This window comes from Scardinius erythrophthalmus (assembly GCF_964197995.2).
Source record: "Scardinius erythrophthalmus genome assembly, chromosome: 16".
Classification (NCBI taxonomy): Eukaryota; Metazoa; Chordata; class Actinopteri; order Cypriniformes; family Leuciscidae; genus Scardinius; species Scardinius erythrophthalmus.
The window spans coordinates 31,763,563-31,791,452 of record NC_138236.1 but is presented as its reverse complement, the minus strand read 5'-3'; the positions used below and the strand labels follow the sequence as shown (position 1 = coordinate 31,791,452).

The 27,890-nt window shown below is 35.9% G+C and overlaps 1 protein-coding gene across 1 annotated transcript in view; it reads right to left on the bottom strand.

Annotated features, from left to right (window-relative positions):
- Positions 1–1,095: 1,095 nt before the first annotated feature.
- The window catches only part of scgn (secretagogin, EF-hand calcium binding protein), a 38,810-nt gene continuing 12,015 nt past the window's right edge, over positions 1,096–27,890 (bottom strand). The window contains exons 4-11 of the mRNA XM_081388641.1: positions 24,743–24,832; positions 24,610–24,666; positions 13,716–13,793; positions 7,036–7,091; positions 6,050–6,095; positions 5,870–5,929; positions 5,643–5,711; positions 1,096–1,429 (exon numbers count right to left, since the gene is read on the bottom strand). Coding sequence (XP_081244767.1) covers positions 1,301–1,429; positions 5,643–5,711; positions 5,870–5,929; positions 6,050–6,095; positions 7,036–7,091; positions 13,716–13,793; positions 24,610–24,666; positions 24,743–24,832 — 585 coding nt within the window. The 3' untranslated portion in view covers positions 1,096–1,300. The remainder of the gene's footprint in view (positions 1,430–5,642; positions 5,712–5,869; positions 5,930–6,049; positions 6,096–7,035; positions 7,092–13,715; positions 13,794–24,609; positions 24,667–24,742; positions 24,833–27,890) is intronic.

Genomic DNA, 27,890 nt, shown 5'->3' with positions numbered 1-27,890 from the left:
CAATACTCATTCCCGTTATCTCAGGGAAGCGAGGTTACATTAGTAACAGAGACCTTATACACAAACCATGTGAGACGTTGCTGGAGTACGTAGTGGCCTTAGAAACAACAAACTGGCCTCTTCACTCCCGAGCAGGAAAAACAAACTCAAAAAACATACATGGAGAACTCAGATACTAAACAAATAACACTCATTCAAAATCATGTGTCTTACATGTTACTGTGCACAATTCAATATTTTAATCTGATGTATTATCGATTAGACAACTTTTCTTTACCACAATCTCTTAGCTTCTCTTTCCCCTCATCTCTCTCGAACAACCACTCAAATTACACACCAGTGAAGGTGGGACTTAACACTCATAGCCAATAAAATAAAGAAAGACCTAACTTGTAGGTTAAAACCACGTTTTAACATGTGTTTATCAATCAAACTTTAAAGTATGATAGCGTTCTTAATGGCATTCATACACACATTTTATAAATCACAATCTACTGCTGTATACTCCATTCGAATTTTATCTCTGGGCTAGAACTAAACAAAAACAGATACACTGAAATAAACCCATTACCTGTATAATTGTATTCTACTGGGTTATAATTGTATTCTACTAGCTCATCTTCTATAAGTGTTACATATTTATTGCAATATCATAGCAATGGCCCAGGACACACTAGCATTCACTTAACAAGCACCCAGAACACCCTAGCAACCACCTGGGACATCCTAGCAATGACCCAAAAAGCAAACCAACACCCTAGCAACTGGTAAATGGCTCTCTCCATGGTTCAATTGCTATACTTCATTTACACTGTAATACTGCAGCCTGCAGGTGTAAATGAATACATGACCTTGACCAAAATTCAAGCTGAATGATCAAAATATCCTTTGCTTTCTTTCAGGTTGATTCAAAATATATAACTGTTCCACTGAGACAGCTTTCAGTTATGTGGTAGATAAGGTCTATCAAAAATCTGAATGTGCCGGTTTTTACAAAAAAAAATAAAAATAAAAAAAAAATAGTACATTTAACAAAAAGTACCATCCATGGAATCAAACCATGTAAACCATGGAACCAAATCAAAGTCTGTTTTTATCCTTTCATTTTCATACTTTTATTGTTGCAAAAGTGGATGGTTTTAAAAGCAAAGTGAATACATTTCCTTACATTTATTTCACAATAACATATTTTGCAAACAAGCGATACACAAGTTATACGTAAATGCTTTCACCTTCCAAATACAGCACTGAAATACAGTGATCTTTAGCGAATTGGAGAACTTCAGTCTGCATGTGAGGACTATGGCTTAAGCTTCACTCCCAAACACAGAGCCAGCTCACTCTTCTGAATCTTTCCGTCTTTATTCACGTCACAGTGATGCAGCAGAACCTCACGGAATTTATCCAGATCTACCCCGCTGATACTGGGCTGAGAAAAAAAAGGGGGTTTGAATAAAGAGGCAAATAGAGAGAAAGAGACAAAGTGTCACAAACAGATGCCACTATTGACAATTATTAGTAGTATTGTACCAGGGCTGCCAACTTTGGTTGCCTGGCTGGAGTGAGATTTTGATAACATGACTGAATTAGTGACACGCCCTTTTTGGGGATTTTAAAAATCCAACGATTCATTTTTAATTTCCAGTTAATAATGCAAATTAACCAAATACTTAAGCCTAATGTTGTACTAGATGCACCTTTTAGAAACTATTTGTGTATGTTCTGTGTGGAAAAAAGTGTAGTATATACATGTTATAGTACATAAGTATAAAAGTAGTGTATACAAATTTATGTATAAAGTATAAAAGTAGTGTATACAATATAAGCTTGTTTGTCCACAGCTGTAAAACAGAAAGTCACAACCTTAACGGTGCGTGTCCACTGGCGCGGTGCGAGCGGAGCGGAGCGAGCGTTTTCAATTCATTCCTATGGAAGTCGAGCTTCACGCTCGCGCAGTGCATTTTGGGATTGACAGCGGACCGGAGAAAGCGTTGAGAGCGACCGAGAGCGTCAAAAGGTTGGGCAATTCTCGACTTTATGCAAATATCAAGCGAAAAACGCGGTCGGCAGCCAATTGCTGCGAGCTTCGGGATGTGACGTCTGTTTTGAGAGTTTAAAAATATGCAAATTGTGCCGGAGTTTATGCTGGATTTAATGCGTAAATCATTTTGTTTACAAATTAGACGCTTTGCAGTTGTTATATATATGTTAAAGATTTTATTTTGGATGTGTTCATTGTGATTATATTGGCTGGGTTTATAAAAGTTTATAAAATTGAAAGGATCTTTGCTTGGTGCATTTGGAAACAAAGCTTGTCTATTTCTAAATGTAATCGCGTGCATCGCTGATGATTATACTGTCCGTGTGTTGGAAAAAAATTAGATTAAACACACTCGCAACAGACACACCCCAAAGCGGAGGCGTTATAGCGTTGCCAGCGGCACTGAGCGGAGTTTTGCCGCTGTAGTGGACACGCACCGTAAGGCCTGTTCACACCGGGACGAATTTCGCGCGCGATATTCGCCGACGTTTAACGCCTCGTGACTAAACAAAGGGCGAAAATGTGAGTGTGCACACCAGCGCAAAAAACGGCACACGTAAAAGCGTCATTTTTTAAAAAACGCCTCGGGTTGTTTTTTTTGGTTTGACGCGCCGCGTCAAAAACTATCTGACCAATGAGATTGGCGCTTTTGTTCACGTGTCTGGAGCTTCTGAAGTTACAGTAAAACACAACTTGGGGGCGCTCAAACACAAAACGGTCTTGCCGTGTATACATACGTAACAGCGAAGAAGATATACGCCAAGTAGCGTCTACACTGCCGGGAAGAAATAAGACGAGGAAGATGCAAGGCAAGATGATTGTAGAGCTGCTGGTCTCGTTGGTGTCGGAACATAAAGAACTATATGACAAACATGACAGCGACTACAAAAATCTTGATAAAAGAGAACTGTTATGGAGTGGTTTCTGTTTTACATTAAGCGCCATCTAATGTCAGGGAATGAATTTGCATGTTCACTCGGCTCATCGTCAGCGAAAATCGCTTGGGTGTGAACACAAAAAACGCGTTGAAAAACGCTGGCGAATAACGTGCGCCGATATTCGTCCCGGTGTGTAGGACCCTTAAGAGTTAATAGGTCAGAGGTAAAATGTTCTGTAAGAACACACACATTCGGTCCTCTCAATACACTACAGTAATATATTACTCTCATGTATTTTTCCTATGTAAAAGACTCTTTTATGAAGATCCCATTACAGTATTGTTATAAAACTAGTTTTTGTGTACATTATATGATGCATGAAAATACATATTTTAATCAAAATGCTTCCACCTGTTTAACACTCATGAACACGCATTTTGAAGTTATAGCTTTAGTTTGGTAATAGTCGGTTATAATATCATTTGGTTATGCCAAACTATTAGAAAAAACAGCTCAAATTAAACTCTATGCATAAAAGTCAAACCTTCACTGAAGTTTCGCCTTCACTGAAAATTAGGGCTGCACGATTATGCAACAATGAAACCGCACACGATTTGGAAAAGGCTGCGATTATTTTATGCGCAGCTTGTCAGTGCAGAACGGCTGATCGATAGTAAATGCTGCTCCATCTGAACACCAGAGGGCATCTCACGCAGACACGCCAAATAAGCCCCACTGCAGAAGTATGATAATGCACATCATTCCAGGAAATCCCTTTCGGGCATCATTGCTGTGGCTGAATAAAAAGAAGATTAAAACACTTTGATTGATTAAACATGACTAATAAACGCACGACTGCCTTATTCTGTGTAAGAAGCCACATCATATCACAGAAGGATGCTCAAACGTGTTATGAAGTGAGTTTGGAGTAAAAACATGTTATTAAATGTTGTCTTTTGTTGGACAAAAGGTTCATAAATGCTTCTCATGTTTTTGCGTATTGCTTTTTCAAATGCACATTATAAGTGACTCAAAGTCATGGAGCAGCGTTTACAGAGCCGTACATCAATGACAAGCTGCGCATTAAAAAAAAAAAAATCGCAGCCTTTGTGATTTCATAATCGCGATAAGCCAAATCGGTTTAAGTGCAATTTCATGTAAATTGTGATTAATCGTGCAGCCCTACTGAAAATAAGAAAAGAGAGATTGAAAAAGAGAGAAAAAAATCAGATATTGAAAATTCTGAATGCTTAAAAACAAAGCACATCCCTCCTCAACAAGCCATACGAACTGATCTTTCCAGAGCACAAATTATGCAGAATGAGTTACATGCTGATATTTAATACTCATTGTTAGGGAATCATTTTTAGCTGGAGTGGCCCTTGATCTCCATCAGAGGGCACTCCTCTTGACTCTTGTGCTTTTGCATTGTAAACTTAATTTCCCAGTGTCCTTTGCCTGTGCTCATGAGTGTTGTGATTATGTTCAGCTTTGTCTTGTTATCTTGTTAATGTTTCCCTATATAATTCCTTGTGTTTCCTGTGTTCTTTGTCTGGTCTTTTCCTTTGTAGGATGTTGTGTTGTTGTTTCTCAGTTCTGCTCCCTGCTTCTTTGGACTTTCTTTTATTTGGTTATTTTGTTTGTTTGGCATCTTTCTAATAAATTTTCTCTGCACTTGGATCCTGCCTCTTCTCTGAGAGTTCATCTTAACATACATAGGCCTATAAATATAATTACTGTTATATTAGTGTAGGCCTTACTGAATGCTGGGGACTTTTTGTTGGGCTTTTGTAGTGTAGTGTAGTGCAGTTCAGTCCTGAAGTTTCACGTTTATCGATGTTTATCCTAGCGAGTGCGTGCTAGTTGATGTTTGTTGAAATTATTTAAATGTTTATTTAAATAAGGTTTCTATTTTTTTTGAATAACATAGTTGTGGCGAGCAGGACGAGGCCGAGGGCCGTGAGAGAACGGCGCGAGGCCAGTGGTGTGATTGATAATGAGTGACACCTGCGCGACACACCGGTTTCTTATCTCTCACGCAGGAGCGGAAGCATAAAAGGGAGAGCGACGACAGAGAAGATAGAGAGAGGACCAGGCCTGGACTGTTTTAGTTGGACCTATGTTTTATTATATGTAACAGCAGTCGTCCGTGAGGGGCTGCTGTCTTTTACTTTCGTTTTGTTGTTTGGTTATTTCATTCTTAAAGTTGTTGATTGTTTGCCGGTTCCCGTTTCCTTCTTCCCACAACATCTAACCATGCTACATTAGTGCCAAAACCCGGGAGGAAGGAGGAACGCGCTGTCAAAGAGCCATCGCCACTGTGGGGAATCCGCGGTACCATCGAGCATGGCTGTGCAGAGCCTGTCGCCATGGACGTTCGAGGCGGTGCTTCCGGCCGCCTGGGTTCTGGAGAGTGGGCTGCCATCCGTGAGGGAGCGCAGGAGTCGGCGCCGTTTACCATGGGCCGGAGCCTGCTGCCGTCCACATGATGGGGAGGAGCAGGGAACAGGGGACTTTCTGCAGTCTGCCCAGAGGAGCCGTCACCGTCCACCAGGCGGAGAAGAAGTGTCGAGCCATCCACCGAGGGCTATCCAGCACCACCGCCAGGCACCGTGGAGTTCATCACCCACTTGGCAGAGGCCTAGATGGCAGTGCGTTGTGGGAACCGGACCAAGATTTTTTTTCCCTCTCTTATTACTTTATTACAACAATCGATCACTTACCTTGACAAGCTCCATCATGTCTTTGACAAACCCGTCCACTTCTGGACCTTCAAGTGCTCCAGTCTTACTCTAGAATCAGAGCCAACCACTAAGTGATGAAACATCAGGATATGTATCTAATACGATACTCATACACAACAATAAACAAGACATACTGTTAATAAAGTAATAAATCATCAGTCTACTCAGATTGATGCAAAGTGAATTGAAGGTTAAAAAAATCTTACAACATCATAGTGAGCAAAGATCTTCTCAAAGTCTCTCTTTCTCTCCATTTGACTACTGGCCTGTGGAGGGTGAGAAATCATGACAGCGTCATGCACTTTATCATTAAATTTGAGTGTCACAAGCAGGGGGAAAAAATTAGAGATAAAGTACTCTAAATAAATTAGAGAAAAAGTACTAACATCCATTTTGAACTGCAACAGGAAGTTCTCTTGCAGAGCCAGAATTCTGGGAAGGAGATACAGTTAAATTAGAAGGCAGGCAAAGAAAACATTGTGGTAGCACGTGCGGATTTCATACATCTGGAAATATAGTAATGGTATCAATGGAGTAATATGGCAGCATAACATATAACAAAAAAACGAGATAAGAAAAAGCAACTGGCATGATTCTTATAGTGACTACCTGCCTGTCTGTTTGATCGCCTACCAGCAGCCATGCGTGGAGCAGCACGATCACTGATGCTCACCTCATCATCACCACTGACATTAAATGCTAAATATATTCCTTTCTTCTTTTCTTTGTCCGACACCAATATAGAGATGAGTGACAGACCTGCATCCCAGGCTCGATTACAGGCTGCCACAACCCTCACAATCTACTGGCTTTTTATTTGCAATAAACACCTCTCTGAGACTTGATGACACACCCACTATTTCTGTCTTTGTTCAGTCAGCCACAAATTTTAATTGTAGGTGCACTTTGTGTTATGTTATTTAAACCTCACCTGTAAATTTTAAATTTTAATTTAAGATTTAAATCTGAGTTTAAAGTTATGGTGAAATGTTAATATATTCACATATTTATATTAAATATAAAACATGAAAAAATACACAACTGAAAATGATTACAATACAATAAACTATAACGGTGTAACAAAAAAAAGTCAGCTTGAGGTAGATACAAGTATGTGGTTAAATGTCAAAATAACTCCAATATCATACACCAGAGTTGTGTGGGGTGGTGGTAAATTGCTGTGACATCACAGTCATATTGCATTGTCTCTTAGGGCTTGGGCCCTAATTACACTAACGGTGCTTTATGCAATTGGCACTGAGCCTTTGCCTCTCTCTTTCAACAACACAAACACACATACTCACTCTTAATACCAATGCCTAAACAGCTTCACATGTACAGTCCAAAAGTGCTATCATTAAACACACATCACCTAGCCAGGTCATTAAGATCCAATCTGCCATCTTTGTTTTTGTCAAAAATGTTCATCTGAAAGACACACAAAAAAAAAAGATGTTCATATTTAAAAAAACATTTTTTCTAGAAAATTAACACAAAAATAAACAAACAAACAAAAGAGCACTTGCGGTAATTTTACACAGATTGTAAATTTTTCATACCTAAATGTTGCACTTATCGCTAGTCTTTAAAAAAAGAAGTACACCGACATGAAATTAACTAACATGAAATGCTTATAAAAACTACATGACCAGCCAAACACTACTCACTTTAGGAGAGGCTTGGGTGAGGAGTATCATTCATTTTTGGAGTGTACTTGTACAATAAACTGACCTTAGCCACTAACAGAGCAGTGTACCTATATACACTGATGGTGTATATACTTTTTTTAAAGTTTAATTTGCTTTGTTGGCTGCTGTGATCAGGAAAGGATTGTGTACTGTCGTATGATAAAAACTAGTGCTGTTAATTTAACGTTAATTTAGTGTAATTCTAAAAATAATAATGTGGTTCAAAAAAATTTACATACTTAATAGACCACTATACTCAGGATCTTAAAAAAAGCATAACTCAGACTTCAAGATGCTTAAAAACATACAATTATTTGATACAAATAAAAATCATGCAGATGGAATTACCTCTAAATATTTTAATAGCTTGCATTTATAGGGGCTGAAAATCAACGTGGTTATTTAAGCGGAGAATATTTCAATTGAATTTTTTCACTTTTACACACAATTTCATTATTAAAAATGTAATAACCCATATCAACTTTCCAGACCTCATTTCTAGAATATTCAGTCCTTAAAAATTACCACCTAATTTTCAACAGGCAATTTACAGTCCATTTTTTTTTTTAAATGGAGTCTTCAATCTCTCTTGCAGGATGGGTTGTATCGTGAGAATATCTGCTCTCACGTCAACACAACACAGATGCGTCATGGCTGAGATCTATGCAGAAGTGAAGATATTTTGTAAATAAAGACTTTATTTTTGTTTGGGTTTTTTTTTTTTTTTTTTTTTTTTGCACACAAAGCATTCTTTATAAACTTCTTAGAGATGTTTAGGGAGACATCTAAAATGTGCAATGCTGGGGGTACTCATACTTGGGAACCAAAAAAGAAAGTAAAAACACATGCATAAAAAATAATGAAATTAAATGTATACTTATTTATATATTTACTAAATTAGAAAGAAATCATTTGAAAATGAATATGAAAAAAAATTAACTTTGAAAAATAAACCGATATATTTTAGATCAGTTTCTCAACCAGTGGGTCACGACCCAAAAGTGGGTTGGAGAAAATTTATTTGGTTCAAATATAAAAACAATTGGGGCGTAGCTTAATGGCCATGGGAAAATGAGGGTCCCATGGCCAAACCAATAGAGAACCACTGCTTTAGATGGCAGCTTTTCGATTCTCTTATAGTATTTTTCAACAACAAAAAAGTAAATATTAATAAAAAAGGAAGTAAACACTTTTACGAACAGTGCACTCAGTAATCTGGTAACACTGTACACTGAAAATTTTATGCATGCTACAAATGCACACTTAAAAATATTTCAAATTTGCAAGGTTCGTGAAATTACATTTTTATTAGATATTCAAAGCCTTGTTTAAATGATTGAAATGCTTATTTGCTGAATGCGGATGGTAGATGAGAAATCATTATAGTGTTTGCATGTCCATTACTAATAATAGAACAGCAAACACTACAATACGTTTTCATAATGTTTACTTTCTCTTCTTATAAGTGCTCTGTCTAATCATTTATAAATAGAAACAGTAAACTAATGTAGACAGTAGGAGAAGGTTTTGAACTGTATGAAATGATGGACTTTTTAGGTAATCAGCTAACCTACCTACTTTATTCCATTTTAATATCCGAGAAAAAAAATGAAAAAAACTTTCAGATATCAATCTGCATATGCGATAGCAATGTTATTGAACATAACATTGGTTATGTTCATCTTTAGTAGTTCCTTTTAAAGGAATTGTTCACCAAAAAATGAAAATTACCCCATGATTCCTAGGTGTATAATCCTAAGTGTATATAACCATCTTCTTTCAGATGAATACAATCAGAGTTAGATCAAAAAATATCATTGCTCTTCAAAGCTTTATAGTGGTAGTGAATGGCAGTCCTGATTTTGAAGCCCAAAAAAGGGATTCTCTCAGAGGGAAGAAGAGTTTTTTTTTTCTCCAAAAAAAAAAAAAAAAAAAAAACCTTTATAAACTAAAATAACTTTCTTCCGCCTTTTATTAATAAACTGTAATGCATTAAGGCACATTAAGAGTATTCTTTGTGATGGTTTTCTATGGGAGTGTGGAGGAGGCATGGTCGAGCATGACTGTGGGATGAGAGCGGTAGGTTGTCAGTTAATAAATACAGCTGTTTCCACTCAGTAAGTGGGAAGAGAATGAATAAAGCCTGCTCCAGTGTTTGATTGAGGAAAGAGAGAGCACAAGACAAATGGACAGACCTTGGAATTGAACTGGAGAATACTGCTGAAAAGCTGTCTTTTTGTTGAGTTTTATTTTGTTTGGTTATTTTTTTAAAAAACAGTACAACTGAGTACAACTGGCTCACTGCCCCAATCCTTCTTTCCCTCACAAAATATACTACAATAGTGCCAAAACCCAGGACTGATGGTCAAGTCAATTCACCTTTATTTATATAGTGCTTTCTACAATACGGATTGTTTACATTGATAAACAGCTTCAAAATGATAAACAGGAAAACAACATGATTCAACATGTATCAATTCAATTCCGCTGTAAACCAGCTCTAAAAAGACTTAGTACTTTTAAACAGTTAGTATTAAGTTGAAATAAGTTCAGTGTTGATTCAGTTCAGTTTAATAACTGTGAAAAGTTCATCAATTATGGAATGAGTTCAATTCATCTATAAAGCAGTTATGGGGAAAATAATTAATCCAGCTCAGTTCATTTCTCATCCATTAGTGTCAGTGCATTCAAGTCAATAATATTGCCGAATATTAAGTGTCCCCAACTACGCAAGCCTTTTGGCGACAGTGGCAAGGAACCCAAACTCCATCAGTGATAGAAATGGAGAAAAAACCTTGGGAGAAATTAGGCTCAGACGGGAGCCATTTATCCTCTGGCCAGATGAAAAAACATGGAGTGGTTTAATTTCAGTCTGCATCACAAGTCAGACTGTGGATTGAAATTCAGAAAATTTCATCCAGTTCCTTCTGCTTGAAGATCAGGATTCATTATGGATGCATTTGGTGGGAGAGGAGAAGATGGCCATAGGGGTCTGTGCAGAGGACTTGCCTGGTTCGCATGGTTTCTAGTCGACAAGGACTTTACAGGTGGTTTGTCTCTAGGGACAATCTAGATGTCATCTAGAAGCGTTTGTTTGAGGGGCTTATAAGATAGGCCACAACTTTAGTTTAAAAGAATACAAAGACATTTTTATCGGTCATAACTTCTGGAGAGAAAAAAGACGCAGACACTGGACACAGATGAAACTTTCTAGAGCACGTGTCAACCACCTGCGTTCGTTCACACTATCAAATGGAGTATGCTTTGAAAGGCTAACGTACGTGTAAAAAAACTAAGTATACTTAGTACATGCGCTTAAGTCTGCAGGGCAATCACCCAGTAAAGCATTACAATAATCTAGCCTTGAGGTCATGAATGCATAAATTAACATTTCTGAATTAGACAATGAGACTCCCTGTTACAAATATAGTAGAAATATCACCTTCTACCAATAAAGATAGTTTTTTTAAACAATATTCCTGATCAGTTTAATCTCCTCAGCATCCCAGATAGTTTAGAAGAACTTGATGTTGCAACAGAAACTACTGTCTCTCTTCTCCAGCACTTAAGACACAGTTGCTCCTTTGCACTTAAAAAAGATTAAATAAAATAGTCTAATGCCGTGTTACAATGAGCACACTCAGGCCCCTCAAGAGAGCAGCCAGAAAAATGGAGAGCAGCTGGAAGAAAACAACACAAAGTTTTCGCATTTTGTTAAAAGACAGCACTGTTGCATTCAGAAAGGCCTTAAAAACTGCTAGATCTGCTTATTTTTTGACCCTCTTAGAAGAAAACAAAGACAACCCCAGGTATTTATTTGATACAGTGGCCAAATTACAGTGGCCCAGACGTTCCATTTATTCATTGCTATAGGAGAGGAAGAATTGTCTAAACTCGTTAAATCATCTTAATCAACATGCATGTTGGACACTATATCGACTAAGCTACTGAAAGAGATGCTTCCAGAGGTCATATCCTCTTCTTAATATCATTAATTCATCTTTTGCCGAAAACTTTTAAGATGGCTATTATTAAACAGCTTATTAAAAAATTGCAGCTTGATCCTACAGAATTAGTCGATTACAGGCCGATCTTGAATCTATCTTCTCTTTCAAAGATACTAGAAAAGGCAGTATCATCACAACTATGTTCCTTTTTAGAAAGAAATGGTATCTGTGAGGATTTCCAGACAGGATTTAAACCGTATCATAGTACTAATGATTTGCTCTTACCATCTTGTACCATGGTTGCATCTTTCTATTAGTGTTACTGGATCTTAGTGCTGCATTTGATAACATCTACCACAACATTCTTTTGAATAGACTCGAAAATGATGTTGGCATTAGTGGAATTCCATTGGCGTGGTTCAAATCATACTTAATACTTATTGTACTGTACCAAAAACCTCTGCACGTAATAACCTAGAATACTGTCTAAAACTTGGAATGGATTTGTGGATTGAAATGGAAAATGGAAAGTATTTGTCGTCAGTTAGAAACCTGGGTGTGCTCTTTGATACCAATCTTTTATTTGAAAGCCACGTTTCTAGTTCATGCGTTCATGACCTCAAGGCTAGATTATTGTAATGCTCTAGTCTAGTGGGTGGTTGCCCTTCATACTGAATAAAAAAAACTCCAGCTGGTCCAAAACGCAGCAACTCTAATTCTTACTAGAAATAAGAAGTATGACCATATTAGCCCAGTTCTGTCAACACTGCATTGGCTCCCTATTAAACATTGTATATATTTTAAAATCTTGCTAATTACTTAAAGCACTAAATGGTTTAGCTCTCAAGTACTTGAGCAAGCTCTTAATGCACTTTTCCTCTTTGGAACATACTCTGGAACAGTCTTCCTCGGGACGCAGACACATTCTGTCAGTTTAAATCTAGACTAAAAACACATCTCTTTTACCTGCCATACACATAGCACATTATCAATTTCTATCATTCAAATCAGTTAAAAGATTGTTAGGCTGCATAAACTAGGTCAGCCGGAACCAGGAACATTTCCTATAACACCAGATGTACTTGTAACATCATAAGAAGAATGGCATCTATGCTAATATTAGTCTCTATGTTTATTTTGAGATTACTGTAGTCAGCCGGATCTGGGCCGTATCCAGATCAGATGGAGGACCTGTGCCTAGACACGACCAAATGCAGCCCTGAAGTGTCAGCAGAGATTGTGTCAACTAGACAATCCCCTGTGAAGACCTCATTGACACGACAGCCAGTGGCACAGATCCTCAACAAAGCACGTCCCATACCAGGGTGATGAATCTGATCTTCAACCAGATAGAACTGGATAAATATTTGTAATGTTCTGATTCCAATCTGACTTCTGACCTGTAATGCTGCTTGAATCATAATCATACACTGTTTGTTTGTTTGTTGGCCAGAGGAGAACTGGCAACAGAGCCTGGTTTCCCCCAAGGTTTTTTTTCTCCATTCTGTCACTGATGGAGTTTTGGTTCCTTGCCAGTGTCGCCTCTGGCTTGCTTAGTTGGGGACACTTAATATTCAGCAATATATATAATTGACTTGAATGCGCTGACACTAATGGATGAGAACTGAACTGAGCTGGACAATGACATCACCGTTTTCTCCAGAGTTGCTGTATAGATAACTGAACTAAATTAAAAACTAATGATTTTTACAACCAAAATAAATCAACACTTAACTTACTTAAGCTGGACAATTAAACTATTTTCTTCTTGAGCTGCTGTACAGCCGAAACAAACCTTGTTGCATAATTTTCCTGTTATCACTGTAAAGCTGATTTGAAACAATCTGTATTTAAGCACAATATAAATAAAGGTGACTTGTCTTGACCCTTATTTTTCTCAGTTCCGTGTCCTGTATTGTATTTACATGTTAATTGTAAAGCTGTTGCATTTTTTTTTTAGTTGTGAATTACCTTTCTTTGTTTTCTTTTGTAAATAAAGTGTGAAGCTGCAAACAGAACCTTATCTCCTCTTCCATGATATACTGATTTTTAAATAATGAAATTGTGGTTTTATTTTCAGTTTAAATATTCAGTGCTTAAATATAAAGAGGGTATATTGAATTTGTCAAGCTACAGTATGTGTTTTAAAGGTTAAATGTCCTTTACAATTAGGTTTATTGATTAATTCACTCAATGCTTGAGAGAAACTACCCCTAAAGAGAAATCTCTAAAGCGGTTGTTTTAACATTGGTTTTAACTGCCTATTTTGAATGCATGTGTATTATTTTTTGCATTCGATTATTTCAATTGGCAACCAAAAACATATTGAAACCGAGATTAACATGAAACATGAGCTCAATTTAAGAAGCATGGATAGATATGGATAGTTGGTGCATAATTGAAAATAGCAATGTTACCATGGCATCTGTGTATTCTTCCAACTTGTTTGAGGAAATATTCTTTTTGTGCTGCTCAAACAGGTCCTTCAAGAAACCCTGCCATGAAAAAGAGGCATTTTATCTTTAAAATTATGATGACTAGACTAAAACAAAACAGAAAAGAGAAGGTAAGAGAAAGAAGCGATTGAAATATTTTTATGAAATTGTGATGAGAATAGTACAGAGCCCCTAAAGTGACCTTTGAAGAAAAAAACTTCCCATGTGTACCGTTTTCTAAACTTCTACGTAAATAACATAATTGATCATTACATTGCGAAATCTAATGATAATCTTTGATTAAGATCTCTGTAATCAATTTGGTGCTTGGTGCTTTGTGAGAGTATTGAAACAGTAGAACGTTAACTTATGAGAAAAAGTCAGTTGTTACCATTCTTGACAAGGACATTGAGGAGAAACGCGAGCTGTTAAACATGAAAGTTAAACATGCTTCAAAACACGCTTTAAACTCATGTTTAATGTGATATGTTCATTCTTACATCTACTATAAAGCAATGTATTGTTAGTCCCGAGATTCTTCACGTACATACACTGTAAAAAATGTTCGTAATTTTAACAGTAAAAAACTGTAAAAAAGCAACGGAAAAAAAATGTTAATTCCTTAACGGCATGTACTCTTACTATATACAGTGAAAAACTGTAATAGCTCTCACGGGACATTTCATGTAATTTTACATTAATATACTGTTAAATGTACGGATTTTGGAAGTACACTGTAAAAAAAAAACTTACCGTTGCATTTACCGTACCTTACCGTAAAAAATACGGTAGCAAATGTTTACTAATTTTACAAAGTTTTACATCATCGAACTAAAAATTACGGTGAAAAACTGCCAGCTGGTTGCCAATACTTTACCGTAAAAAATACGGTATAAATATTTATGTTTTACGGCATTTACGGCCGTAAACTAAAGTTTACGGTAAAAAACTGGCAGCTGGTTGAAAGCGATTTAACGTAAAAAATATGGTAGTAATATTTTAGGTTTTACGGCAGTGATCTAAATATTACGGAAAAAAACTGGCAGCTGTGGTTGCCAGTACTTTACCGTAAAAAATACGGTAGAATTTTTTTTTGCTTTTACGGCACTGAACTAAAGTTTACGGTAAAAAACTAGCAGCTTGCAAGTGCTTTACCGTAAAAAATACGGTAGTAATATTTTAGGTTTTATGGCATTGAACATTGAACTGAACTTTTATATAAAAAAATAAAATATAAAAACCTGGCAGCTGTGGTTTCCTGTAATCTAATTATTGAGAATTACCAGAGGTTTAGACGTTGATGTTTTATTGAAAATAATAAAGTTTGAAGTTACCATTATGGAGATGAGTGTTTGCTTTAGTTGGGCTCTTGACCCGTGACATTCTAACTTTAGATTTACTCTGACTGCTTTAACTGTGTGGTTATATAACACAAATGTTATGGCATGAAAATCAGAGAGAAAATGTGACCAGGGGGCTGTTCCATAAAACAAGATTAGAGTATAAGCCAGGTTTATTTCGGTTAGTCAGACTTATTGTCGGTGGATTCTGTTTCATAAAGCAAACTTAAAATAGTTCAAACTCAGTTACCCTGGCAACTTATGCTGGGAAACTAGCCTGGTCCAGGGCAGGCTAACTGTCAGGCTAAGCCTCAGTTGTTACACAGATCCTCTAACACTGACCAACAAGAACACAATGATATTACCACTGACACTCTCTCATACCATTATTGGACTTTATTAACCACTATTAGTCCAAAAATAAATACACAGTATACAGAAAATCAACTTAAATAAGGCTACAATGATAAATTAGACAATATAGACCTATATATATATATAGATAGATAGGCCTAAATGCAATATATATATACTACAGGTTTCTTTTTTTTACTGGCTGAATGTTTTGTGCCCAAGATTTAATTAGTTTTAAAGATTTATGAATACATTTCTCTCTGGTTTTGTTTGGCAGCTGTAGTACATGTTTATGATTATTAGAAGAACATTAGAACACAATCTAAAAAAAAAAAGCTTTTTAAAGCAGAAGTTAAAATCACAAAATTAAAATTAAATAATTACAAAAGCAGAGTATAAATTTTAACTGGTAAGATGAATCTGAGCTTAGTAATTGACAGTATATTAGCCTACATTTGATTTACCCCATTACAATAGTCCCTTTACAGTTATTGCTATCATAAAAATATACACACAGGTTTAAAATTCTAAATAAGGCACATCTAATGTCCAAATAACAAATATTTTAGTATATATATATATATATATATATATATATATATAAATAATGTACTTTATTATGTCTTTCAATTCAAACACATTTAACACAATTATACAAATTGACAGTTCCTTTAAAGACATCATATTTTCCCCCAATAAATATTCCTTATTTTTCCTTCTACTTTTTTTCTTTTGATAATACCCACCAACACATAGCCTAAAAACACACATGATTAGAACAATAACCAAAAAGTACATAGACACTTTTACATATGATTTAAGGGGGAAAAGACGAAAAACAATAAATAAATAGTAATAAAATTTTAACATTAACATATTTATATCAAACTCTTATAATGACACATAATTCCTAATAGTTATTCAAGTAATATTATTTGAATATCAAATATTCAATATTAAATAAGTAAATAAATAAAATAACAAATAACTAGAAATAAAAGGGAGGGAGGGTTATATAAAAATGTAGTTAATGTAGGCTAATATATATTCCTTTATTTTAAGGAATATTCTTTCATTTTAGAGTTGCACATATCTTTTCAAAATGTATACATTTGCTCTTAATTTAATGTTATCTTCTCCATAAATCTCATTTAAAACTGGGGATTCTTGCTTTCTCCAAAAAAATATTGCATTAAAAGCTGTAATTCTCAGCATTCTAATTAAGTATACAGATCTGGCCTTTAAAAACGCGCGTTTTCTCCCGCGGCATTCGGCAATTCGTCTCGTAGAGTCTCGCAGAATTCTGCAAGTGCTTTGGGGGGGCCTAAAAAAATCCCTCAATGTGTTTCGCTTCACAGAATATCCACCAGGTGGCGCATAAAAAACAACTTTACATTAGATTTTTTCTTTTACTTCACATTACGTCATGATTGTGAGAAAACATCCACAATAAAATATAAATTATAAATAGTAATAGACACAAATATTTACAGTAGGCTACTGTATTATACAGACATTTGAAAATATTTGTAAATGCAAAAGGTTCATTAAGACAAGAAGGGGTATTGGACAACGTTTACGAATTTTTATATGCTTTGTCATTGCTGTGGTTTCCAGGAGATGAGTGCATGCAGAATATTTAACATTGCTTTTATTAAAACAGCAAAGTGACGTTCTTGCCAGCGCATAACTTTTTTGTACAACTATTAAGATGATTGTGCATGCAATGCGCATTTATATAAATGCAACAGAGAATTTAGTGTGAGCATAATACTCGTGACTCTGCCTGTAAAAACCCAGCAGTATTTTTTATATATATACACAAAATCATCCTAACATAATGCAATTAAATAATGCGACTTACCCAGATTCTTAATTCGTGCAGATATTTCTTGTGTGATTGTTCTTGTGCAGATATTTCTTGTGAGGTAATGTTGCAGCACAACGCGTAGCATTTATATTTTGGGCGCATCTGATTTGCCATTACATTATTACTAAATATTTTAATTGAACTGTCTTAATGCATTAAGCATAAAGATTTTTCCACGTTAGTCTCAGAATGTCAGGGGTTGGTTTGAGGTCTTGCCGACAGTTTGTAAATCTTCTAAATATTCATATTCACAAATTCCATACAAAGGGTGATCAACAGTTATGACTTCTAAAATAAAATTAAAATGACCAGATAAGAGGTATCTGATTGACAGTTTGACAGATGTTGTTTTAAAATAATAATTACAACATTATGGGGAAGTGGTATTAAATATTCGGTAACACATAGCCTAATACAATTATTTTAAGCATGCATTTTGTTCAGTTTTGCTTTTACAAAATGTTCCCTGTTTTTTATATAATTAATTTAACCTGAGATGTGCATTATATCGCTTTTTGATCATTATTTGTGTTGTCGAATTTTGACACAGTTTCATTACTTGTTCATAATAATTTGATTCATAATTAGGTTGTCTTTTTTCTAAAAGTAAAAGTAAAAAAACTAAAAGTTTTTCTAAAAGCAATATTCTAAAGAGATACAAAGACAGTGTACGTGTACCCACCAGATTTCGTCATAAGTCATTTTGTACCCACCACTTTTAACTTCCGTTGACCGTTTTCAGTGGTTATGAGGAGCAATATGAGAGAAAATTTTTGTAATCATTGTCTGACACAACAAAAAAAATTATAATATTCATTTTATTTTAATTTTCGTGTTCGCATTTATGAGGGAAAAAACAACGTGTCAGTTTACGGTTATGGACGTGAGCACTCTAAAAGCGGCACTAAAAGACTGCTTTAAAACTTTCACAGAGACCTCAAACAGAACAGCTGCCTTTCTTTAAATCGAATTTCGTTTTGTATTAATTATGTCTTAATTTTAATCAATGTTTCGTGAACCAATTGCCTGGATTTAAGAAGTAAATATAGCAGACAATCACGACATTGGAGGCGCCGGCGATATCTCATAAATGAACCGAAACTCAGCGTGTAATGCACATTTACATTTACAGTGTATTTAGACACATTTACTTTTACCGGTTCTTTGTGGCAAGCTTTATGCGTGCGGTCGTGCGCTTGAGTGCGGCTATATTATAGTACTAAATGCTCATTACTTAAAACAAAGCATAAGCCTCTTCCTGGCATGCAATGGAATCTACAATGTCAGTTGGTTATATCAACATATGTCAAATTAAGTTACGCGATATCAACAAATTAAGCTATAAACATTAATTTGAAATAACTTAAAGCGTATGTATAGTATATTTGCTTAAATAGCATTTAAACAAAGGAACTGCAAGGGATTAAAACCCTGCCCACACGCTGGTGAAAACTGGAAAAACCGGTTTTCTTTTGATTCCCTGAGAGGAGATCGATTAGCATTGGGGGTTGAATCGGCAGACCTGGGGGGTGGGTGGTTGTAATTTCTTGACTGTGCAATTGGTAGCAGCTAAAACAAGCAGCTAAAACAAAGACTGTGCAATTAATTACATTTTGGAAATAACTTTCTTCATGTCGTTTTATTTATACACTGTAAAACATTATTTATTTATTTTTTTGAATTTGTAAATATTAAATATGTTTTACAAACAATTGGTTTACAAACTCTTGGAGGTTTGTGGTTACCATCATTCAGAAGAGTGGTGCTTGTGTTTAGACTTGTGTTTTACGTGATTAAATCAGGAAGATTACATTGGTTTCTGTCCACGCGGAGACGCATTTAAGACGATTTAATCAGGAAATGGAGGCACCGGCGCGATATAACTTGCATTGCTCGTGAACTGAGCTCGTCTCATAAATGAACCGAAACTCAGAAATGTATCTAGAAAGCTTGAAATGTCCACTTTTAAACAAAACAATTCAAAACGAAAAGAAACAGACAACTCTCTTGTAAGTGTGCATTTCTCTTTATAGGCACGTTCGTCATCATCTGCGAAGATGACGAGTCAGCATTGTCAACATCTTTGACTGACACATAAAACACTAGTTGATTAGTAAACAATTAAAATGTCTCCTTGCTATATTTGACACATGATTACTTTTGCCAGTTCTTTGTGGCAAGCTTTATGCATCCGTTAACTATCGAATATCGTGACTCATATTTTGTACCAGACCATTTATGGTTGTTCATATTGTTCAACAAAGTTCTTGATAAAAAAAGAAAAGAAAAAAAAGAAGCTACTGTGCTACTTGTATAGCGCGCAAGGTTTATGCGCATGCTTTAAGTCTTCTCCGTTTTTAGTGTATGTCTGTGGCAGAATTACAGTGCATGGTCTGGTATGTATACTAGGCTACATCGTTTTGAGTCGGTTTCAGTGGTTTAGTGTGTACGCAGATATTTCTTGAGACGACGCCATGTTTTTATGTTTTTATGCACTTTTACTCTTTTAGTTTTGTTGCAATTTCACCAAAAGCTTATAATTAGGAAATACACACAACACGCTAAACTTATATTCTCTATATGTTAAAAATGTTATGTTAAAATGTTAAATATGTTAAAAATATGTATTATTCTTATATAATAAGAATAACAATACGATACATTTATATTGCACTCGAAATGATTTAGATATGGAAAGAGGAATTCTTCTCAACTACCACCAATAAAGTTTTAAAATTGTTCTTTAGAAAATATTATATTTTGATGATTCTGCAAGTTCAGCGGACAGTGAGGTTCGGTTCCGATCAGAGCTCGTGAGTGGAGAGCGCATTTCTGAATATTCCGCTCGGCTCGTTCATTCCGCTCAGGGTCCTCGGCCTCGCTCAACACAGATGTCCTGTTGCCTGGTTCGAAAATATGTGGAATACGGGCTGCTTTCGACTAAAAGTTTTTTTTTCTAGTCGACTAGTATACTAGGCTAGTTGTTCATTTAAGTAATTCGTGGACAAATCGCCCCTTTATATTAATTTAATTAGCCTACTTATATCATATGGATCATGAGCGTTTACATAATATAGCCGAACTCAAGCGCACGACCGCACGCATAAAGCTTGCCACAAAGAACCGGTTAAAAAGGAATGAATATGAATGCGTCTAAATGTGTCTAAATACACTGTAAATGTGAATGTGCATTACACGCTGAGTTTCGGTTCATTTATGAGATATCGCCGGCGCCTCCAATGTCGTGATTGTCTGCTATATTTACTTCTTAAATCCAGGCAATTGGTTCACAAAACATTGATTAAAATTAAGATATAATTAATACAAAACGAAATTCGATTTAAAGAAAGGCAGCTGTTCTGTTTGAGGTCTCTGTGAAAGTTTTAAAGCAGACTTTTATTGCCGCTTTTAGAGCGCTCACGTCCATAACCGTAAACTGACACGTTGTTTTTTCCCTCATATGCGAACACGAAAATTAAAATAAAATGAATATTATATATTTTTTTGTTGTGTCAGACAATGATTACAAAATTTTTCTCTCATAACCACTGAGAACGGTCAACGGAAGTTAAAAGTGGTGGGTACAAAATGACTCATGACGAAATCTGGTGGGTACACGTACAATGTCTTTGTATCTCTTTAGAATATTGCTTTTAGAAAAAACTTTGTTTTTTTTTACTTTTAGAAAAAAATGACAATTATGAATCAAATTATTATGAACAAATAATGAAACTGTCAAAATTCGACAACACAAAGAATGATCAAAAAGCGATATAACGCACATCTCAGGTTAAATTAATTAAGCTCCTCATAACCACTGAAAACGGTAAAAAAAATCGAACCAAAAGTTATTATTGTGTTATAAGACTCAGTTATAGCCTACATCACGTCTCTTCTACTGTAAGTACACAGAAAAAAAAATTAAGACAAATGATGCGCGTTTGAGTCGGATTTTTATGAAGAATATGTGACTGTTTATGTAACTGGCAAAAGAAAACATTGTATTCGTCATACTTCGTCAACTCAGTATGGCCACATGAAACACGACTGCCATCTACAGGTTTTAGTATTTCCTGCGTCCAACACCTAATCCCCCTTCTGCACGATCCCGCAGAATTTCGGAAGTGCTCGTGGCATTCTTTTCTCTGAGACGCGCATTTTTAAAGGCCACATCTGTACATCATCTTTATTAAGTAGCATAGGTCCTATACCCAAAACTATATTTTGTATCTCTATATATTTAGTTTCTTAAAAAAAATCTTCCCTGAATTATAGGCTACTTCACTGAAGTACTTCTGTTTGCTAGAAGTTCAGTGCAACTTATCCAATATCCTAAAGATAAATTATTATAATTAGAAGATATTTCTAGTGTTATAAAATATCGCATATTCATTTTCCAAGCAAAATGTATATTTTAGTCAGAATTATTGCGCTCCTATTTGGCGGGCATGCGCGCAGCAGCGCTCATTCAATATGAAAATTAGCAGCAAAATGGATACATTTGCATGACTTTCGAACATTTACAGATGGAGAATATAACTGTAAAATGTACGTTTTGCACTGATGGGGGAAAAACATGTTACAAACGCATAAAACAGCACAAAATATATGCTGTTTGATGGTGGATCGATTTGATCCACGATCGACCTCTAGGACTGCTTAAGAAACGCGTGCACACGCAATTATCTAGACTAGATAAACCTGGATCAAATTAGTGATTGCGTGAGCTTCAATTACCTTTTATGGAACCACTTTAGCCCCAACTCATTTGTTAGGCTCATTCAAGTCCGGTTTTGGAGTTTAATCCCCGCTTTTCTAAGCGTCTTTTATGGAACAGCCCCCAGGTGATGATGGCAGGTTAATGATGAGATAATCGTTATATTGTGGCCTGATTCACTGATCTCATAAAGAGTCTTATCTCTCACCTTATGAGCAAAGTGATAATATTAATTATAATATTAAAAATAAATATTTCATATTATTGCGTATAATATCTCTGTAAGTGAGCAACAGATAATCTGAAGAACTTAAAAAATACATGGTGTAGAAAAAAGGTTTTGAACTACTGCTTGATTTAAACCAACACAGACATCAAGAATCAGCGTATGAATCTCAACAACGGTGACAATCAACACAATAATCAGATAAAACTCTGAACATCACAAAACAAGCTACTAAAAAGCTGCAACAAAAACAACATCAAAAATAAAAGCAGATATAATAATAAAAGAAAATACTAAGGCAATTCAGCATAATGTATTCCTGCTGCAATGCATGCTGGGAGATACTGATGAGTTTTGATTGGAGGCTCCATCAAGTGCACTGCACTTTTATCATCACCATTGTTGAGATTCATACGCTGACTCTTGATGTCTGTGTGTGTCTAAAAGATACAGCAGTTCAAACCGTTATTGTACACAATGTTTTAAAAATTCTTCTGATTATTACAGCAATAATGGATCACATGCTGTAGAATCATAGGGCTACTACAATCAATAATGTAAAAGTAATAACACATATAATCAAAGATAAGAGCTCAGTGAATCAAACATGGTGATTGCCATCACTGATACACAACCAACATCACATGATTCAGTTTCTCTCTGATTTCCTAGCCATAATCAACATGTCTTATAAACACAGAGTTACAGCAGGCAGAGAAAAACTAATGTCAGAAAGTCAAGGGTCAAGAGCCCAACTAAAGCAGTCACTGATCTCCATCATGGTGACTTCAAATGAAACAATAAATCATCAACATCTAAACCTCTGTTAATTCTCAAACAGAACTGTAGACATCTGACAGAAATAAAGTCAGTCTGGTTAGTAATAAGTGAAGCTGGTAATGCTGTTTGTGGAGTTGTTTAATCCTCCTCTGCTGAGATCTTCACAAATTTAATGTTTTTTATCTTCAGTTGATTTCATCTAAGGCTGTGGCTGAAGTCAGTTGTAGTTCTTGTGTTTCTGCTCGTCTCTTTTTTCTGTTCCTGTTGTTTCTCTAAATGGAAATTCCCAGAATTCCCTGTGTGACACTTCACATTTGATGCTATTTCATTTAAATAATTAAGTTTCTTCTTGGTTTTTGTTATCAGTTTTATACATTTGGGGTTTATATTACATCATATATTGTTTAATGAATGTTTATGGCATTATTTGGCATCATGTGTGTGTCACCATGATGGTGTTTTGTGTTTGTGTGTATGACACTGTGCACCTTCTAAATATTAACATGAGCCTCAGTTTGTGGAAAACTAATGGTATACTTAAATCATCGTGTTTTTTTCTTTTTTACCACTTGTGTTATTATGATGGTTATCAGTATATTACAAAGATATAAAGCAGACTTTAATACTTTAGTGAAATTTAATGATAACATTTAGCGGTTTATGTAATATAACAGTTGTCCCGTGAAAACTAAAAGGTTCCTACTGTATTTTTTATGGTAAAGTACTGGGAACCACAGCTGATGTTTTTTTTTACCACACATTTAAATCCTGCTGAAGGTTTTTTTTTTTTTTTTTTCAAAGTAAGGTTGCTACCATATTTTTTACGGTAAAATACTGGCAACCAAGCTGACGTTTTTTACCGTAAATTTCACAGGGTTTTTTTTTACATTGTGTTTTTTTGCCCGTAAATTTAAATCCTGTAAAACATAAAAGGTTGCTACCTTATTTTTTACGGCAAAATACTGGCAACCACAGCTGCCGGTTTTTTACCGTAAATTTCACAGTTTTTTTAACAGTGTAGATCTGCAACCAGCATTCATATAACCTAATGTGGTAGAACTTTTGTTAAGTGTTAGATATTCCGTATTCTAATCTGCCTTCGTATAGTTTTATACAAATCAATTCTTTAATAAAAGGTCTTAAATTTGAGTATATAGTTTACCTCATTAAAATAAAAAAATTTCATCAGTGATTGTATATCAAGTGCAGGAACACATTTGTGTACATTTTGTTTTGTGATTTCTCCGGAAAGAATTGAGTCACCACAATGGCATTAAGTGATAGATAGACACGATCATCTGTGTGAAGACTGCATGAGCCAAAAGAGGAAGTTCCGCTGCCACTGATAACATTGGCAACGAACACTCAGCATGATTTCAAAAACAACACATTAAAGCACCAGATCGGCTTAAGACAAATAAACGTCAACTGGATATGTTTCATTTCCTTTAGGTATCCGTGCTGCAAAATTTTTCACCCAAAAAAATGGTGGGGACAATATCGACCCTGGCAAAAAGTGGTGGACATGTCCAACCCTCTAATTACGCTTGGAATATAAATCTCACTGTGAGTCATGTGTGTGCATTTACCCTGAGCTCCACAGCTGATATGTAACCACTGCTGTCAGCATCATGTTTCCTCCAGATCTATCATGGGAAATGTGGAAACTTTTTAAAATGGAAAAGTGAAATGAGAGTGTGATTATGTGAAGTGAAAGGTTACCTTCATAAATTCCACACTGTTGTCTAATAAAGCCTCTCTACGAAAGATAAGAAGGAAGTTCTCATCCTCGGGCAGGATCATATTCGCCATCTAGTATACATGCATGCACACACACACACACACACACACACACACACACACACAAATGACACGTTTACTATTTAGTACCAGCTAATAAAGAGGTTTAATCCTACTGAAATCAATTATACCACCACTCATAAAAGTGTATTACTTCCTTAATGCAAGGCAGATTTCATACCAATGTTTTTGCCCATATGCTAGTGTTAGATACGGAAACTAGAGTGCTCTAGGTGGATGCTAGGTGGTTTCTTACTGGCCCAAGTCTATGATATTTTGGTCTCTTGATATGGCTCAGGTCCCTCTTTGTTTTGTTTTGATTTGTTTTGTTTTGTTTTGTTTGTTTGTTTTTTACCAGTTTTATCATCAGGTTATTTATTACCAATACCCTTGCCTTTTTGTACTATTTTCCTGAATGATCCTCTGTCCTAATATTTTATGAGTAAATGCCCTCTTTGTGTAGTGTTGCCTGGAAGGGGAAAACAAGACTACACACAAACATACACAGATTCAAAATTAGGGGTGTGCAGTCCATAAGCTTTGAATGCTCTGCATACCCAAGCCAACTGAGAGAATGGGTTTGTGGACTCGCTAATTAATTACTATTCCTTATCATTTTAGGTGTAACGTAAAGTTTGCACAATAAAATGTTAGTAATACATATGTAACTGTCTGTCATTTATTTATTTGCCAAACGACTAACTTTCTTTAAATCTGTGATTCTGTGCCAGTTATGGAGGGTTGCGGATAAGTGGAGATCCATAACAGCTTTGGCGTCTATGCTCTGTTGTCATCATTGTTCTGCATTCTCATAGGATTGCTGGCAAATGGGGGATTACATTGCGCAGGGAAAGCCATAGATCTAAAATACATAGATCCCCGGTGTTGCCAGGTTGTGCGGTTTTGAATTTGTGTCGATAAAAATTGGTTTATGCAGGTAGACAAAATTGGGTCTGGTTTGGGGCCAGTTCTGCGTTTTTTAAACATCCAAATTTTATAGGCTTAATTGGTTAATAAACAAAACTCAAGTGTGCATGCACTTTTATGCTTGCTACAGACTGCAATTTCGGCAATCCTATAAGATCATAACAAATCACACTGGATCTATTAGACATGGATCTAATAAACTTGGGTATGACATATACATAAGCTACGTCCGAAAACTTAACCAGCTGACTTATTGCCTCGCTGCCCTATCTGGTAATGACTTTGCAGGCAGCGTCTGCACGCAAAGGTACCTCACAAAACTGATTTCGGACAGAGTTCTGAGGCAGCATAACTGTTTAGAAATGACATCATAGGTGGAAAACGTTGATCAAAAATGTACATTTACACAAACTGATGAGCAGCCGCAACTTTCAGACATCATCTTTATTTTTCTAGCTCAACTGTCACAGAATGGAAAGCACAGGATTGTGGGATATCAAAGGCAGTGAAGGATACATCTATGCTGCCTTCAGAAATCGATCAGATGAAGGTATTTCAGGAGACAGGAAGTGAAACTAACATTGCATTCGGACGTGCCTTGATCCCTTCTGACCTTGGAATACGTCCTCCGAAGGCAGCATTTATCAGTTACGATGATGATTAAGACTGTACGATGATGACACCTATTAAATCGTAGGCTACCTACGACTCAAGTTAGTATAAAAGAATAAAATGTCATCAGCATGCGCTAGAGATAAACAAATAGAGCAAGATGAATCGCACTTTGGCAATTGTTGTTTTTATGTGCACTGAAAAAAGAGGAGAAAATGGACATGGAGGAGAAAATGTAAATATGGCTTGTGGTAAGTATAGTGGTAAGTTATAGGTAAGTTTTAGTGCCATATGTTGCGTTGATCAATACCTATGCTATTTCATGTTGCATTTTTATTGGCTAGTCAGTAGACATTGGTCATAGCAGCAAACACATTAGGCTCATTTGAGATTAGCAAAATCTGCGTAGAAATTATCACTGGTGATCACCGCGAAATGTATGCTGATTGGAAATGTGTCCGAGTCTAGTCCGACTGGCTTTGATATGAAGGTAAAAGAGTAGCAAAACTCAAGAGCACATAGATGTAAATTTGAGAACTTGCACAATAAATATTCGTACTTGTACGTGAACATTTACACTCACAGCTCCAATGTGAAAACCTGTAAAAATCTGAAGTTGAATGTTGAAATTGGCACTCGCAGACAATAGTCACAAACCTGTATTCTGAATTTGAAGCTGCAGACATTTAGTCACAAATGTGTAAAATGCCATTCACAGAAATACAATGACAAACACAAATTTGTAATATATATTTGCATTTATTCTTAAATTCACATTCGCAGTACAACCTCAATTATGCACTTGCAACTTGTCAAATCTGTCACTGCAATTTCAAATTTCGAATTTGAAATGGGACTTCTATTGTACGTGATGATGTCACAAAACCCGTGTAATCGGGGACGCTCTGAAATGCTAACATGGCTTAATGCAATAGACTGATATTAAAAGAAATAAATGATATTATCAAACTCAGTAATAATAATGCATAGAATATGAATATGAGCGCAATGCATTTAATTAAGACAATGGTATTAAAAGACCAAACTCAGGAAACACCATACATTAAGCCATGTTAGCGTTTCAGAGCGTCCTCGAGGACGCGGGTTTCGTGACATCATCGCGTACAATAGAAGTCCCATTTCACTGGTGAGGCGCCAACCAACAAAACGGCTCCTTTGAACAACCCTGCTCCTGCCCCCCTTTCTCTCTCGCCACCACTGAGTTTTAAGTGCACAAGTTAGTTTTACACCTAATATATCGTGAAAAGAGTAGCTAAAGTCAAGGAGCAACATTTGAAATTGCAGTGACAGATTTGAGAAGTTGCAAGTACCTAATTGAGGTTGTACTGCAAATGTGAATGTAAGATTAAATCAAGCGTAGCGTTAGTTCTGGCGGGTCACGTTAGTCAAGCTCGCATCAGCTGACCCGCAGCTGATCCACATCTACCTATAGGAATACGACGCCTATCACTGTATACAGCATATAAGCTCCTTCAATATTATCAGCAGCTATCGCGTTTCTCAGGAGCTA